The 18,541-nt window shown below is 42.5% G+C and overlaps 1 protein-coding gene across 13 annotated transcripts in view; it reads right to left on the bottom strand.

Annotated features, from left to right (window-relative positions):
* Positions 1-18,541, bottom strand: part of ADGRL3 (adhesion G protein-coupled receptor L3) — a gene marked incomplete at both ends in the record, with an annotated part of 327,767 nt that overhangs the window by 69,942 nt on the left and 239,284 nt on the right. For 10 of the 13 annotated variants that reach the window (XM_082315697.1, XM_082315704.1, XM_082315703.1 and 7 more), the window contains 3 exons: positions 113-296; positions 13,277-13,315; positions 17,137-17,322. In XM_082315697.1, coding sequence (XP_082171823.1) covers positions 113-296; positions 13,277-13,315; positions 17,137-17,322 — 409 coding nt within the window. The remainder of the gene's footprint in view (positions 1-112; positions 297-13,276; positions 13,316-17,136; positions 17,323-18,541) is intronic. The other 3 variants (XM_082315708.1, XM_082315707.1, XM_082315699.1) reach the window with 1 other exon arrangement.

The raw sequence follows: 18,541 nt of genomic DNA, 5'->3' as shown, positions 1-18,541 counted from the left end.
CACATCTAACAAATTGCTCTCCAGTTAATCTAGGGGCCAAGACCGAAGCCATGTTTCCCAGCCTTTACTCTTCCTCCGTCTGCTCTCAGTATTTATGGGATCTGTCCCTTACGGATGTTGTCAGTGTTTTCCCGGACGATGTCCGTCTTCAGCAGGTTATCAGCCAACACGAAGGCACTGTCCTCCACAGTGTCAAGTAACTTGGTGGCTGCGCGCTGCTGTTCGCTTGCGTTCAGGTCCCTCCACGCATTCAGAGCCTGTGGCTGCAGGAGGTTGTTCACTGTCTCCACCATGGCCTGCAAGGGAGATAGATGGAGTGAGAAAGGGCTCTAGTGAACCTAAAGCACCATCGCGACCTCTGACATACGCTCAGTCCCATCCTCCACACACATCAGTTTATAGGGAGAGGACAGCATTTCATTTCCCTACCCATTGTGGCAGCCTGCAATGGAGCTAGGCATCATTTATCCCATCAGATGGGAGAGGGAGGAAATGTTGATTTTGTTCTAAATGCAGGCTGGGAATAGCGCTTTTCTGCTTCTGTGATCAGCAGCTCTGGGCTTGGAGTAAGAAGAAATTAGGGGTTGGGGGCAGGGCAGTGGGGAGATCAGGAAATCATTAAGAAAACATGCAGAAAATAGATTTCAAAACCCATCTGTGAAGCAGGTTGCTGCTACCTGCAGCACCAGAATTCAAGAGTAGGGTTGGGGTGCCCAAGGAAGGTATTTAGTATCTGCAAGGGCTACGCTCCTTAGAGCGTTCCCCACCACATAACCTCTGTCAGGCAGTCATGAAGACACAGAGAGAGTTGAGTTACGCCACTTCATCCAGAAAAGCAGCAGGTGCCCGTGGAGATTTAGTTAAGACACTGCATTTCAAATCACTCCATTCAGGAAGGAGTCAGCCTCGCGGTAGCAACTTCAGTCCCTCCTGTGGTGCACCTTCTGCCCTGGGCTGCCATGCACAAAGAGCTCTCCCATGGAGAACTTCCCACAGGTTAATCTGGATGCGCATCCAGGATCACACGAAACCGCGCTGGCCTCACGACTGCAAAATTACAGCAGTAGAGCCTACCCAACCTGAAGGTTTTGCTCAACCTAAAACCCCCGCTTAGTTACTAACCAGAGCTGACTCAACTACCTTCCAGCTAACATTTTTTAATGAGACCAGCTGTACCAGTTGGCAGAATTGATTGTGCAGAGGAAAAGGAAAAAAAAAAAAAAGTACTTTGATCATGCTTTCTTCTGCTGGTTAGTGTCTAGCCACCAGGCAGCCCTGCCCCACAAAGAAACACTTCCACTGCCAACTAATGCTGACTGCAGAAACCAACCTTCCTTTTGAGATGAAGTTGCCATTCTCAACAATTTTCTGTATGCTGAACGTGTAGGCATCAAACCCACACCTCTGTTCTGCAAGGCAAGGACAGTCCCACGGGATTTCAACATATTGCAAGCCTAAAGAATGCCCTATGGGCTCACTTTCATGGAAATACTTCAATATTTACTCCTGACTGTTTCTAAGCCCACCTCTACAACATGACATGGGAAAAGAAGATACGGCATGGCCCATTTTCCAGCAGAGCCCTCAGGAGGAGTGTTACAACGGCAAAACATGGCACAGAGAGTGTGGGGCCTCCTGACTCACTCACCAGTCATGGCCAGATACAAATGTGCAATGGGAGAATATAATCACATCAAACCAGAATTTGATTTTATTGCTATATCCAGATGACCTTAAAAAAAATTTCAATTCCAGCAAGGCTCAGTGAGAAGCAAAGACAGCTAGACCTGCCACTGCTGGTGCTTTTAATCCCAGCAGACATTTCACTAAGACATTGCCATTTGCATCTTCGTCCTAAATGCCCTTGAGGTTGGAAGGTTTCTCATACCACCACGGTTCCTATTGGAAGACTGAGCTAGAATGGGGCTCCTCTGACAGTACAAAGCTCCTACTCTCCAACCTACATTTATTCATGATCAATTAACTCATTTGTTCTTGTGCCAAACCTCTCCTGTACCTTAAACAGATCTTTCCCTCCCTGGCAGCTACTGCCCTGGTCCCTTGATTAATAGACAACATTTCTCCTGAGCCTCACAGCTTAGTTTCCTAAAGTATGGAGCAACCCATGTTTCAATCACTGAAGCAAACTGAAATGGCTGAAAATCTTGTCCTCTAGTGCTACTGCAAAAACCTTTTTGCTGTCAAGCCTTTACAATCCAGGACTGGAATCCCTTTCTCATTTGCTGTTAAGTGGAACTTATTAACCATAAATCAATTTCTTAAACGGATTATTAAACTGATTTTCCTAAATAGTCTAAAAATCACCTTAACACATTTAATATGTGCACATGAAAAGCTGGTTGACTTTAATAATAGTCAAGAAGAAATACTAAAAATCCATAGCATTTAAGTGGGTTTTTTTAGTGTTTTAAAATCTGGAAGACTGATCTCTGTAGCTCTTAATAAAATTCTGTAGTTTACTTTGGTAGCTTATCTGTTTACAGGCAAAAAGGAGGTAGTATGCTTTTCCAGGGACCAAAAAGCTTGACTATTTTGCTGGGTAGGTTTTCTTGCAAAGATGTTTCTTGCAAAGATCTTTTCAACGTGGTATTTTCTTGCAAAGATCTTTTATGCATGGAAAGCAGAAAATGAGGATTTTTCTCCCCTTTCAATGTTATCATGCAGACTACAATTTGCCTTACTTCCATTTAGCTCAGCTACGAATGGTGTCCTTCAATCTCTGCTAAAACAACATCCTGCATACTTTTATCAATATCTGAACAGTGGACAGAGTCTTTGCAGCAGATCCATCTCCTGGCTCTGGATGGAAAGGTAATGCCTATTTGTCAAAACATGAAACAGATGCTGAAATATTTGTGTTATGGTGAAACATTTGCTGCAAAGATTTTTCCCCAGAAAAAATATTTTATCTATCATCTAAAACTTTTTTTTTTTTTTTTTTTTTTTTTTTTTAAATGTGTGTTCATGTGCGCATGCAAAGTTTGAGAGAGAACACCAATTAGGCCTAATGTGCTGCTTCCCTCACCATGTGTACTCCCCACCCAATGGACACCGTGATGATAAGCATCCATCCTCTTGGAGGGACTAACTTGAAACCAGCTGCTTCACATCACTTTGGATCTGGGGTCTGACACAAAAGCTCCAGAAAGATCTCCAAGGACGTTGGGTCAGGTCCTTAGCATGCATCTGAACAAAGCTGGTAGACTGTCTTCATTGGCATTACATCCGAGATGAATTTAGTCCATAGCTTTTCCCAGAGGGTCACTCCTCTCACCTGTCTCAGTGCATTAATCAAGTGTTCCCCGCATTATATTTCTGAGTGCAGCACTTAATTATGGCTGAGTGCTGCGGGCTGAAGCCAAGGAGATGAGGTGCTAATGAAATGTTTGCATTTTGGACAGGAGCTAAGGTAGGTGTTTAAATGAAACAAAACAGCTGTTAAAGCAACAGTGTCTCCTGAGGCAGAGATGCCAACTCGGAAAAGTTGGGCAGGGGAGCAGGAACTGTGGGAAGGCAGGCACACGGGACAAGGATTGGCCTGTGTCTTTGCATTTAAGCTGAGCCATCATGGTTTAGGTGGGTTTGGCACCTGCTCCAATGGCTTTGTGGTCTGATGAACCTCCAGCATAGAAGAAGCAGCAGTGCCAAGCTCCCAGGAAAGCCTCTCAGTGACCAGCAGAAGGAGGGTTAGCTCTCATGGAGGAACTTTGAAATGAAGAAGCCATGAGACAGGTGTGCTTGGGAGCTGATGGCATGACAGGCTTTACCTGAGATCCCTGATGATCCTGATAAAGGTGGGGACTTTCAGAGTGAGCTAGGAAAGTTCTGACCTCGTTTCATCCCACCTCACTTCAAGAATTTAATGTTGAGCCAAGTCAGGAGCTTAGATGCTCTCTAGTTTCTCTCCCCACTGAAAGTAGAAGGAACTACAGCAAATATTATCCTCATTTAGGTGCCCAAAGTCATGTGAGATTAATTCTATCCTTGAAGAACCCAACACCTATTAAAGGATGCTGCACATCTACCTCACTGAAGACCCTGTCCTTACTTCCCAAGCTAAAGAACTTCCTCTGCTGTGGTTTTCTTCTCTTCCCCTGCCTGACCCCTCTTTCCAAATGCAGCTCAACTGGGTAAACAATTTCCAAAGCACCCTTGTGAGCCTCATGCAAAATAAAAATGTGGGGCTTGGAGCCCAAACATACCGCAACATCACCCACAGCATGGCACCACACGAATGCCATGGGTGCTGGGGCTTAATGAACAGGGAACACAAGCACACATATGCCCGGGGAGAAGGACAAAAGTAACTCAAATGACATCAAGGGAAAGCTTTCACAAGGCATACCTTGCTTGTTTGTAGCCTAGGATCAAATGAGGGAAGAAGAGCATGACAGAAGGGAGCCAAGAAGGAAGACTTTCCATCTGCCTTTCTATCCTGAGATATGTACGTGTAGCTGTATGCTGCCTGTGATGTCAGGGTACCTATACATGCAAAGCTAAACCTCCTAAATACAAGCCCATAAAGAGCAACCATCCTGGGTCAGAGAATATTAGACTCAGTGGACCTTTCATGTCTCCAGCAGGGGCTACAACTGGACACTCAGAGAAGTGCAAGAACATGCCAAGCATAGAAGACAAATCCCATGATGGTGATCCCTTTCATTATGCAGTTATATAGCACCACAGAGTGTACATTCAATGTAAGTAAATTTTAATAAATTGCAGAGGGAGATTTTTTCCCAAAGAAGGGCATATGCTCATGGTTTCTTGATTTTGTCCTGAGGTTACAAAACAGAAACGAAATGTAAACCTTCTTTCTCAGACACTTACAAATTGGTATTAAAAAATGTATTGTCAAAAGGCAACTAATTAGGAGTCTTACAGTAATTATACATTACTAAAAGGCCAATCATACATATCCCATTGATTTCATTTGTGACAGCTGCTTCATTCCGTAAAACTGAATTTTGCTTGTTCATTTATTTTTATCTTCCCCTCCAGAAATGTCTGGTGAGAATATCTGGCTGCATGACACACAGTTTAAACTTAGGAGGGGAGTATATATCCAGTGATACCACATCCATTTATGTATCTCTCACCGTACCACCATCCAAGGCACTCATCTTTGACAAAAGCAGATTCTTTAATATAAAATCTGTCTTTAACTGGGAGTTAACACTGGAAATCACTAAGAGATGTCAGACGTACTCATCTCATTACCAAATCTGGGACCAGACTGCATTGTGCTATGGTGCTTAAGCACAGCAACCCTAACCTTAGAAAACCAGCAGCTCTCCTACAGTTAGGACCTCTCTAAACCTTTGTTGTTCATTTTGGCCTCTTATCGAGCAGCTGATGGAAGAATAAAAACCCCAACAAGCTTACTACTGGGGAAAATACTGCTTCATGGCAAGTGAATACCAGCAGGCCCTACAGGGAATATTGGTTGAAACCTTCTGCTGAGTAATTTTCGAATATGCTGTTCGTCCTTCTTTACAAAGGAGCACCTCCTTAAGAGGAGACTGAACACACTATATATGTTATTTCGCATGGAACCTACCTCAAGGTCTTACCTCCTATAGCAGCTTTGGGAGAACGAGAATAGTGGCACAGGGCATTAAAGCACAACTTTTGCAATGACATCTCTAATTAAAATATCTGCATTTTATGACTTTTAAAGCCCTGTCTCATACTGCTAACACTTGTCTTTCTTGATCTCACAGGAATATTTCATGCAATGCACTTTCAAAAATTAGGATAGAAGGAGCTACAGTAACAAGGCTGTGCTTTGCATCAGTAGACTAAAATCATGTCTGGTGCCTGAAACAAGTAGTGCTTGTACAGCTACCCTGTACCAAAGGTGTTTGCTGGCAGAGCTTCATTAAAAAGGTTTGCTCACCCTTTCTGAGAACAGCAGTGCTAAGACTGTAGAGTGCAATTACACAGACAGAGCCTCAGGCTGTGCTTACGGTCTGAGGTTCTGGTCCTGCCTGACGTCTCCAGGTACTGCTCCAAAACAAGTGCATCATCATCTTTATTTGAAGCATGCAAAAACATTACTAGCCCACTTTTTAATAGCAGCTTGAGGTTTTATGGCAAATCAGCAGAGAAAAAAAGCATGAAAACCCTTTCAGGTCCACAGTGAAAATGAAAAACCCGTCAGAGAGCAGATGCACTGAAATGTGGATATGGTTCAATGATCACAACATTATGCTCTTTATAGCTTTTTCCTACTGGAAAGCGGTGGTACTTTAAAAAAGCGTACCTGCTTCCTTGCTCAAGAACAGCTGGTTTTGCTCTGTATTCATATGAAACACTCGGTGCTAAAACAAAACCTTTTCTTAAGCTATCAATATTTGCAAGCCTCCAAACTAATTGAGTTAAAGGCACAATCAATGACATTGATGGCGAGTTCTGCTGGAAGTTGTGCGATTCTTGCCTCTGGCCAGAAAAAGGACCGGTACAAGAGAAACTCCCATTAACTCTGAATGTACCTGGTGCAACCAGAATGGGTCCTTTGGAAAAGAGGACCAACATGAAAGCATGGATCTGGGCATGCAAGGAACCGCTCCTGGCAAGGTTATTGCATTGAAAGGGACCAGCCAGGACATGACGTGTCTTTTCAGGGGAGCAAATGAACGGCACCCTGATCCCACTACACAGGGGTCACCAATCAAACTGGAACAGTCATCCGCTCTGTGGGACTTCAGGTCAAAAATAGATGCACATGTTATTTCTTCAGCCTTCTAAAGAATGAAAATGTCATTTTGGCTACATAATAGCATTAAATCCTACTTCTTAGCTAAGAAGTGCCTTCAAATCTGTCTGACAAGGCAAACCATCTCCCTCGGATGGTTTTTTGCCTTGTCATTTATTCTTTTAATTCCAAATTAAAATTTGTCTTTGGTCAAAGCATAAGTAAGCACCCTGGAGAGAATTTCTTAAAGGGAAGCCCAGCCACTGTCTAAGGCTTTTTACAAAGCAATAAGGTCATCACAAAACAATTTTAATATTCAGTGAAACGGACAAACACATATTTAGATTGAAACTAGCTGAACCGCAACGAGAGCTTAAAAACAAGTCAGTCATTAGAATATCTACTGCTAATCTCCACTTCTGCCTTCAAAACTAAGCCAGAAACACTAGCCTACACCCTGTACCAGAGTAGTGATTGGCAACTGATGATATCAGTTTTGGTGAACTGAGCCAAAACCTATTACACACGGCAAAGGCAAGAGGAGATCTTCCCCCAGTCTTGCAGAGGAATTTCTAAAATTGCTCCACAGATTGAGAGCAAAGGCTCTCAAGAAAGAGCATGCAACCTTCTCTGTTCAACTCTACAGCAAATGTTTATGCTGCGGCTACAGGAACTGCACTGACTCAGAAATGGCCTGCATTTCAGCAGCGCTGAGAACTCACTGCAGTGGGAGGAAAGGCACTGACCTTTATTAAAATTAGGCCATCTACAAAATGTTTAACTATGGAATTAATGGTCTTGCACCAGGCATGCTAGGTTTGCAGTCTTGGCCTTGAACTACCAATAATCTCATAATGGGAGCACAGAAAAAAATAGGAGATCTGAGAAACAGAAGAAGGTTACAAATTACAGGTTATGGTTTTGCTTTGCTTAGTATACGAGGAAGAATATTTTAAGGTCAGAAGGCATCTGTAGGACCGAAATAAAAGGAATTGATTGGGAAGAAGGAAATAACATACGATCTATTTCATCTAATGAGATCTTCCCTGAAGAATAAGCTGAGAACTGCATTTATGAATCATCTGTATTTGCTGCCCTACTGTTTGGGATTTGAGACTATACAAGCAACTGCTAGAGTAATTACACTGGGGAAGTGAGCAAAGCTGTATTAAGAAAGGAAAATGGCTTGCAAACAAGAAATGCCTCTTTGACAGAATATCCATAGCCTTCAAGGGAACTCCTAGGGAGTCCGTGAGACTCATCCTTTCCTCCAATGGTCCAAATCAAAGGGACATCTCCCACTGACCTCTACGTCAATTTATACTGAGACTTTTTACCAGTGCCACCAGATTCCAGGACCGACTCAGCCTAAAGCAGAGAGTAAGCACATAGCAACGCAGAAAATGCTAGATTTTTTTCTCAGTTTTGCTATGTTACATGTGGGCACATAACCATAGCTGTAGCTCAGTTGTAGGTAGAGGAATACGTGGTCACCTTCATTTTTCATATTTATGCGAAGAATTTCGGAGTCTGGTGACAAACCCAAGGCTGCTGCTTTGATCCTCCTCTCCCCTAACAACGGGCTCACCGTGGCAGAAACATGCAAGGTGGGGATTTCTAGTTTCGCTCTCGCTGACACAAATCAAGTGCAAGTTTCTCAAGCTGTGAAGTATATTAAGTTCACAGAGTTTTAACAAAGGGCTACCAAACCGCAGAACCCCGCTGTGAATCACACTTCTTTCAGATGTCCTTTTAATTATATTAAATGAAAGTTTGGGGCACTTTGATGCTGATGGGCAAACATCTCGATCTCTTTAAAAAGCTGCTAAAAGTACTCCCTGTAGCTATAGCTAATATATGACATTGTATGCACACTGCTAGCCAATTTATTCCAGCCACTTTAACAACGATACTTTGCCTGACCCGCCGTGCAGAATAGCATCAGGAGTCGAGCAATGCGCAAATCATCAGAGGACTCTGAAAGTTGTTTGACACGCACTGCAGAGCTCTTTGTCATACAGGCAATTAAGTGACCAAACAAGGAACTCGAAAATCCTCATTAATTTGCCCCTTTCTATATAAATGGAGGTTAGAGTCTTTCTTGTCACAGGCACAACAAGAACACAAGTAAACGCAGCATAATTCAATTTACGCTCCTTCTCAGAGCTACAAGTTTCTTTCGTTTAGTCTTCACAGAAGTTGGGACCAGCCATGCAAGCACGAGAGAAGTGGGACAAACAGAATTAAACCACTTTAAATAGTACTGGCTAAGTCCCAGATGCACCTTTTATCTGCTGAGAACTACTAGGTTAGCAAAGAAAAAAAAAAAAGTCTCTTCTACTCAGCTCTAAACTTAATGCTTTCAATTCTCTGAGGAAAGCCTTTCATTTTTTGCTTAGTACAGCAATTCAAACAGCCCACATTCCAAGCGTGAAGCGTTCAGAAAACTTCCAGAAGAACCAGAAGGACAACGCTGACTGCAACCACTTGCCACCGTCTGCTACCTGGAACCTGCCAGCAGCTCAGCACCGGCTTCATCGGTGGCTCCAATGACACCTGCACCCAGCTCTTGTGATCTTCACGGAGCGGGTGGCACCTTCATAATCTTCGCCATTTGCTGTACAGACAAGCCCAGAATTACAAAACAGGGCAAGCTGATTTACAGGATAGCCCGGAGGATGGCAGGAACTAGAGCAGCAAACACCATTAGACCAGGAAAATGCTGCAAAAGCAACGCTCTGCTGCCTCCTTCCACCCTTCCCACAAAGCTGCCACTCAGGCTATCTACTGTATTCACCAGCCTCCAGCTTTGAAGCCACCACACCAGCTTTAAAAAGTAAAAAAGAAAACAAAACAAAACAGAACAAAAAGAATGGGAACCCTGTGAAGTTTTTGTCTTCCCAGATCTGCATCCCAAACGCAGCATGCAATTTCACATGGGAAGAGGCTGCTGGCTGGCACCACAGGGAAAGACATTGGCCTCATGATGCCCCACAGCTCCAGCCCACAAATCCAAGCAAAGCAAGGAAGTGAGCTCAGATTTTGCAATCATCAAGTGTATGTTTGTGATAAAAAGACTCTACATGCCCAGATGTGGTATGAGCCTTTATTAAAGCTTGTGCTTCCAGATACTAAATCTTACAGCAAAATTCTCTAATTTTTTCCCTGTGTTTATGTTTTCCATGTTAATATGGCCTCACTTATTGCAATAGCTGAGTACTCAGCCTTTTTTTCCCTTTACTACCCCACCTCCTTTCCCAGAGGCCAGGGGAATTGTACCCATGGATTTTAAGTTGGGGAGCTGAGAAATAGTGAGCACATGCAACTTGCTGAAGGGCACGGAAGAAATCTGTGACACCAAACTCAGTTTCACAGCCCCTAAAAGACAAAACATTTCATGTTTTCTACACCTCCAGTGCTTCAGTTTAAGGAGAAATGCCTTTGGAAAATGAACAAATATCAATTCTGAAAAAATTACAGAAAATTCATACCAGCTTACGTCACACACCAGTCACCAAATGAAGCTATGCTAATCAAATGCGTCACCCATTGTGACTCATTCTCCCACACGATGACTTTTCCATCCCTTTCCCAAAATAGAGTGCAAGAACAGTGCACTGCAGAAAGGTGGGCATGAGAGATGTAGATCTCTGCTCTCCAAAAAGCCACACATCGGGTCCAAGCTCTCCTTAGCTAATGGAGCACCTTTCCAAGGCCACTCGCTCCATCCATCTTGGATATCCACCTTGGTCACCTCAGCCTAAGCTGACTCTTAGTTTCATGAATTAAAGCCCATGTGGCAGTTTCTTAAATATCACCGTGATTGAAAAACCTCACATCAATTGTCCGGTCATTATATTAATATGTATTTATTACATCACCTGGCAGGTTGGTTCTTGTTGGAGTTTTGAGACAAAAAAGATCATTTACCACACTTGCAACTAAAGGAGCAGCATTTGTAATCTCTGTCTCCAGTAAATAAAATCCCCGAGCTTTTAACTCAACAAATATTGTGACACTGCACAAATTAAATCAATATTTGTTCTAAATATAAAGTTACCTAGAGACATGAGATGACAATCTGATATGGCATTCCCAGTCTCAATATTTGAATAACTCGCCAAATTTCCAGATCCGTTTTACATATTTGTTTATATTCATTTATTTTGGGCTCAAGAGAACTTTACACCCTAATCGCTACAGGGGCTCTGTCATGGCTACTTAAGTTTGACAGCCCAAAGAAAACAGTAGGACTGATTTTAGAAATTATTATCTTCTCAGGTCACCCTCCTCCTTCCCAAAATCCACCTTTTCTCAATTGCACTTTTGATATTTACAATTGCTGGACATCTCTCACATAAACTTTGTACTGCGCTTTCCTTTGTCTAGGGAGCACAGGACTGAAGGTACACTTCCAGCCCTGTGAGCTAAATTCAGCCATGGATGCTCTTCACAATAATGGGATCAGCACAAGGAGATCATGTCAGCAAGGCTGAAAACTATTTCTCTGCCATCAGTGGCATATTTCCCAGTGACTTCCCATCTCCCATTGACTTCACAAAGTCCAGGATTTCACCATTTAAGATTTGTTGAAAAATCTCTGTTAAATTGCCTCAGCCAGCCCAGACATTTCACTGCCTAGTAAAGGGTAAGTGGCCTGTAACCGGAATATCTGCAGTCACATTTAATTGCTATTACAGACAAACTCTCCCTCGCAAGATTTTTTGATGACTACATGATTTTCCAAATGGAAACATACTGTATGAAAATATGTCCAGATACATTACTTTACCTCCATATAATAATACAAAGCAAAGCTGGAAAGGTTCAATTAGGTCATCTAATTCATTCTTCAAGCCCTCCATTACAGGACTGTCCTCTTCAATATATTTACCAGCTTTGTCCATATTTATACTAAACAGCTCAGGCAATAAGCTTTCATCAGTTTTCGTCTACTAAAGAGGTAGGCGCATGATTAATCTTTAAACACACAAGTAGCCTTTCCAAGTGAAAGGGAAGAAGTCCTTGAAATTAAGGGTAAAATGAGGTTTGTGCAGAATATTCAGGCTTTATTCTGTCAATGCCAAGCTTTCTGTAGAGTATATTAAACTCACTATTCACTACTGTTTGAAAGAAGACAAAAAGACCAGGACCATGCATCGACTCTGTAAAGTACGCCTGTGCAGCTAGTGGAAAGGACAACTACGGGTCAGGTAGCACCCAAGGTCTCCAACAGAATTGTGTGGTCCGTGGTCAAACTAGCCTCACCACATTTCCAGTGGTACCTGTAGACAAGACAGCTAGCTTGGGAGTGAACGTTGCACTGTAAACTTTCCTAAATTCCTTCAAATGCTAGTTACTTTCTCTGGGATCTTAAGAGAAGTCACTCCAGACAAGGGATGTGTAACTGCATAACTCATCTTTATCCATTAATGTATACGGATGGGAAAAGGTGACTTTCTCTCATGGGAAGGGGACACAGACAGCCTACCAGCACAGAGGGGGACTGTTTTATTTTTAATGTCCTAGAAATCTAAACCATCTAATCCCGCACGCTAAATGAAATACGCACTCACAAAATGAAGTCAATACTGACTGTAGGAAGTTGAATTTTGCAGGAAAATTCAGGTATAGACAGCCCCCTCCAGAAACATGGAGTTCATTTTTACACCTCTGCATGTTATACATACACATATAAATAATGATCAACCACCCGTAAGTACAACATCAACGTTCATAAGCACAAGACAGAAAATAGAAGGTAAAACATTCACATTTCCTAAAGCAGCATTAACTCACCCAGAGTATATACACAGATTTATATAAAGGTCACTGGAGCAAATGCTATAAGGCAAGATGACAGGATAAATAACATAACCCGAGGCCCCACTCTTGAAAAGCCTACAAGCAGGTCTTTCCAAAATGCTGGGGCTTGACTTTGTTCATGTAAAACACAGTGTAAGCCTACAAAATTCAGGCTGCAGCTGGGTGAACTTTATGGGACGTTATGTTCCTAATCCTATATTTAGTTTGCAGCACTCTCCTCCTTCTTACATCCCTCTGTGAAGACACTCTGTATTTCATTACAATCCTACCTCCTCCCTCATGCCAATTGTTGCCATTTCAAATTGTTTCTAAATTGGCAAGTGTAAGAGGGGAAGAAAGAAAACTAAGGAAATGCAGGCAATTATATGAGTGACATGCCACAAGTGAAACCCAGCTGGTCTGGAGACCCCTCCATGAGCAGGAGTTTAGTATTCTTTACTTGAATGCATCCATACTGTCCTGCTTATTCCAATGGCCAGATGAGTCTTGCCAGATCTCTCCTGTGTTTTTTCCCACTTTCTGGTTCAGAGATTTTGCCTGAAATTTTTGTCAAGTCTGAGAGCAACTAGGTAAGTGGGGGGAGATGAAGAATGAAATTATTATCCCGTAACCGTAGCCTTAGAACTTGCTGCCACAAAGATCGTAATAATCAGATTATTCACAGAGACAAGACCCACTTCACAGTCATTCAGTCAAACAACTGGACACGTGTATTAAAAACACAAGAAATACCTGGACATAGGCCCTGCAAGAGCGCTCCCTTTTCTGAAGCTGAGTCCATAAAGACAGCAGATTAAAGACAGAATAGAAAAAACAAGTTAGTGACAGAACAAGGGAAAATAATTGAAGAAAACGCTTATGAAAAAAACCTCATTTCTCTCTTCAACAGCTCCTGAAAACCAACCAAACCAAAGGAAGCATGCGAGTTAGGCAGCAGTGGAAGGCTGGAAGGACTGGCTCCAGAAATACAGGTTAGTCCTTTTTCAGTGAAGTAAAGCACAGACTGGCAACTTGGCGAGAGCGGCTGTTAGATGGTAGGAGACACTGAAGTCAAGTAGAGATGCTCAAGAGATGGTGTTTTCTTTACAGCTTGGAGATCACACATGATATTTCCACATCAAACAAGGCTGGAAAGAATGGTGCTGATAGATATTTACATAGGAGGAGCGTGGGCTCTGCAGTCAGACAGCACTGAGGGCACAGTGAGGTATAACCAAGCTTTGGATGAGCAGGACGTATTCCAGGGAGCAAGATGTATGCAGGACTGCATCCTGAGACAGGATGGACCTGTACGGACCCATCCTGATACACCTGCTCAGGTCTCTGGCTCAAGGCAAAACCTATAGCTCTCCAGCTTCACTGCTGTCAGCTTGCTTAAAGCCAGCTCAGGCACATGTCTAGTGTGACAACACGTTGCACTGAAGGAGAGAGCATTGCCTAGGGCTCCTGGTAGCGTAAAGGGCCACTGAAGAGAACATAACAATGAAATGGGAATCAGATGTAATATTTCCAGTTGAGGCCATTCTTTCCCCTTTGGACTAAACTGCTTCTCCAGGAATGCATTTTCCAGTCCTCTCATACCGAGTTGTGCTTTCCTTTGTAATTTCTGGGCCTAAACGCCTTATATGCTGAATAGCTTTTCCACAAGGAATCCCACCTTTTCCACAGGAGCCACGTTTAGGACTGTACTTTGAAATGCACTTACATGCCTCCTGCCTGATAACTGCACTTTAGTGTGTCATGAAATTCAAGCAAGTACTTATTTACCTCCCCAGGACTTTGCTGGCAGTCTGGAGCAGTGAGCTAGAATTGGTGAGCTCTGCATCGGTGCAACTAAACCTTGCAAAATCAGGCTGCTCAGAGCCACTGGCTTGGCTGGGTTTGTTTTTGCTGATGCAAAAACATTCCTGGGTTGGAAATTGCACATCAATAGAGATTTGGGGTAACTTGTGCTCTCAACTCACAGCAGTGCAATCCCATTAGTACAGCTGAGAGCCAAATTTGTCCCCAAGAGTTCTGAGGCTCTGAAATAAACAAAATACACCCAGGTATCACGCAATGCCTAATTTCAATTTATAATTCATCAATTTGTAACAGTAGAAATCTTCCTCTGGGTAAACTTGGCCAGTACGAAGACTTTACAGAAACAAATGGAGATCAAAGAAAGCCTTGCTGCAAATTACCGAGCTATCCACTCGGGGGTCTTGCCAGTCTGCAATAGAACAATTATTACCTTAATTAAGCCTGATCCAGTGGAAAGCATAAAGCTTTTAGTGACAGCAAAGTGGCTCCTGAAAGATGATGGCTTTTAAAAATTCTGATTATGCTAGTTTATTTCAATTCATTGTATATCAGCTTGTAAAAAAAAAAAAAACAAACCAAGTACAAAACAGCACAGGTGATTACTTTCAGATCCCCACCACATTTCCTTTAATGATTAAAAGAATATTTAATGGCTATTGCTTACTTTATTTCTTCTTTCTGACTAAACAGCACTAAACAAAACTCTTTGCAAATGACTTTTTTCCTTTTTTTTTTTTTTTTTTGGAAATACTCTTGATCAGTGAAGGGGAAAATGGAGCAGTAACTCTGCTGCCTTTTGTTTGCCCAATACTATTTCCAAGTTGAATTCATGCATTCTTAAATGAACACAGAGCAGTTGCTCTTCTAAAGAATTAAGTGGGGAATGAGAGCAAGTAAATTACTGAGCCTGTCATTTGGATCACTGACTCGCATCGCTGTTTTGCAGGACTCCACGCGGTCCAGAATTTTAATGTGCAGTGCAATTGATTTGTATGATCTGCTTGTGCAAAGCTGATGGCAGGGGGGAAAACCTGCAAGGGGGACCCCAGGAGTGATAGCCGAGCCGAGGAGCTCTGCTTTGGCCAGTTTTCCCCTCCCCTGGGTAACTCATACCTGCTCCCATGATACAACCCCATTTCATGTAATCGAAACAAATATCGGAAGGTGGGATATAAAAAGATGAAAAATATATGCTTGCAAAGCTGAAGTGACAAAATGTTGGGTGTGGCTAGGGCATATTCAGAAGAGCAAGCAGACTACAACCATGAAACCCGTTAGTAGGTGACATTAATTGCTGGTTTTACCTGATATTGTCAGACATCACTACCATTTCAAAGAAAGGACCATGGTATGATTATAACAAATAATGTTATGCTGATGTAACAGTTAATACAATTATTACCTACATTGTTACAAAATAGCTGGAAGCACTAATTAAAAGCATCAGAATAACCCAATTCACAGCGCATGCAAAGCACATGAGATGCAGGACTTCAATTCCCATGCGGCTGTAATCTTGAACAATCCAGAAACCCTTTGCATTTAAAACAGCGCAAGTTTACAATAATAACTTACAAGAAAAAAGACTATGTTACTTCTCTGAAAAGTATTTCTCTTCAGAAGACACACAAGAAATTGAAGGCTTAGCTGGGATCATTTATTCCCCATATAACCTTGGGACCAAGTTCTGTTCTCACTTACATGGATGCCAGGGCTGTCAGAGCCAGCTACGCAGCTGAGAACAAAGTTCTGTGTCTTATTTTAACTGGGTGGCCAATATAACCATGTGCTTGTAGCCACAGGGTTCAGCTGCTCTTTGTTCTAATGACAAGGCCTGCACAATTCATCATCTGAATCCTATATAAGTCCTATCCCTTGTGTTTACATGAAATTCAGTGATGAAGAGGGCCTTGGACCAAGTAAACCTTCAACTTCAAATGTATTCTTAAGGACTCCACAGTTCATATTTCCTCCCACGACTGGTATCTTCTAGCACCTTTAGTATGTAGCAATTCCACTTAATTCTGGAAATGACTAAAGGACTAATAATTATTCTAAAACAGGGGGCACAGAAACCACACCGTCATCATGCAGTAAGGTGCTTCTGGGCTAAATCACAGGTCATCGCTAAAAAGGCCCTCTAATACTAAACCATCCTGAAGACTTTAAGTGTAAATGTGATGGTATCTTATGTGCCTTTGGTAAATGTATCTATCTCCAGTGTAAATAAATGTTTCTGTCTGCTTTTCTTTGTTTATATTCATGCATAAATTGTTCATTTGACCTTCACATCGGCATCTTGTAATGTTACAAGATGAAACAAATCAAAATCCAGACTTTCTCTGTCTCTTGGGGCTTTCAATATTCAGATTTTCTGGATCATATTATATGGCATTTCACAGACAGATTCAGCACTGGAAACGCTAGACAAAATTCTGGTCTCATTCACACTGGCACAAGTCCAAAATAATTGCTGTGGCATCACTTGAGTTATTCTCATACTGAGCTATGAGAGCTGAGACCACAATGAAGTACCTGAAGTTCATATATCTACACATCTAAGGGTATACATTTCCCAGCACCAACAGCACACTTGACATTTACAACTGTTTCGTTTCTCAGCAGAATAAAATACACTGTAAACTAAAAACTGCCAGGTACTCTTGTCTACTATGAAAGAATCACTGCCCTAAAATGGCAGTCATTCAGAAAGACATTTATAATAGCCTTCCAGGAGAGCCAAACCCTTCTTCAACCTCCTGTTGCTTCCAGAGCCCCCTTGGTTTTACCTTATTTAAGCTGCGTGCAGCACTGTCCTTCCCGCCCGGAGTCAGGTTTCGGAGCTGCACGTCAAGCAAGTTCACCAGCTGGACCATGGCGGACACAGAGTACGTGATGTCACCAGCATACAAGTGGTTTTTTGTGTGCTCCGCAAGCTCCCGGGCAATGTTGGCAGCCATCTCCCCCGACTTCATCTGCAATTGAGAAAGCAGAGGGAAAGGTTGTCCCTGGCTGTTAGTATGATGTTACACCAGTCCCTTCCAGCCCCACAGTGTTAAGCGAGTCAACCCCCTGCAAGAAGATTAAGAAGAGGAGAGAAGATGAAGAGGAGAGAAGATGAAGAGGAGAGAAGATGAAGAGGAGAGAAGATGAAGAGGAGAAGAAAAGAAGAGAGGAAGAGAAGAATTTCCAAAGAAGGAAAACTATGGCAAGGGTCTTCATGGTTTCATCATGTACAGTGTTTGAGTATGGTTTAAACGTGTTTTTTTCCAGCTACAGTCTCCGTGCTGGTTTCAACACAACAATTTCTGATCTTCTCACAGGGCACTGCTGGAATTGAGGGGCAGCTGCTTCTTTGCACTGCAGCAGATGCAACCAAAGATGACATTGCTTTCCATGGGATGCCCATGCCTGGGAGTGCTTCAGTTAGCTTATCCCATTGCCTTATCTATGCCCCTTGAAAAAAAAAGTAAACTATGTAAATAGTCTCTCCTGTCAAGAAAGCACAGTTTCTCATTCCAGAAGATTATCTGATAGCGAAGAGATGATTTTCGTTACAACTCCTGTGCAAAAAAGTTCCTTGTAAAAGGAACAAAAATAGATGACATAACGCAGATGAACAGGAGAAAAAAGTTCACAATTCCCATCATGTGGATTTAATAATCAGGTGCTAATTTACCACTTAGCATTTGCACGCAGGAGACGTACTCCTCACCACACTAGCCACTACATCTGTAATGAGGCTAGTGATTCTCAGCACATAAAAGCATACTAACTCAGGAGCAAAAGGCTTAAGGCTTCAAGCAGAGGCCCGCTGGAAGGGAAAACCAAGTAGGCTGTTTGTCTGAATCTTCTATTAAAAGACTTTTATTGTCTAGTTGAGTCATAAAACTGACAAATCACCTGCAGTGAAAGTCACTGTGTAATTATTTGGGAAACTCTCTCTTTCCCCCTGTGGCTTTTCCCTCTTTCTTGCTCTGTTTTGCTTCCCCTATCTGGTGCCCCCTTCCTCTTTTATGCCATGGGGACTGGGGACAGGGCAACTGGTCCCATATCCTTTCTATGAGCAGCCCACTATGAAAATACTATTGCAGGTTGATGGTCTTTTTTTCACTATATACCACTCTGTGATCTGCAATGCGTATCTATGGGGAATATGCCACGGATAGGGAGAAATTACACAGGATGACATTT

Source organism: Platalea leucorodia (genome assembly GCF_965183815.1).
Source record: "Platalea leucorodia genome assembly, chromosome: 6".
Taxonomy (NCBI): domain Eukaryota; kingdom Metazoa; phylum Chordata; class Aves; order Pelecaniformes; family Threskiornithidae; genus Platalea; species Platalea leucorodia.
The sequence above is the reverse complement of the archived record's forward strand: the minus strand, read 5'-3'. Positions and strand labels throughout refer to the sequence as shown.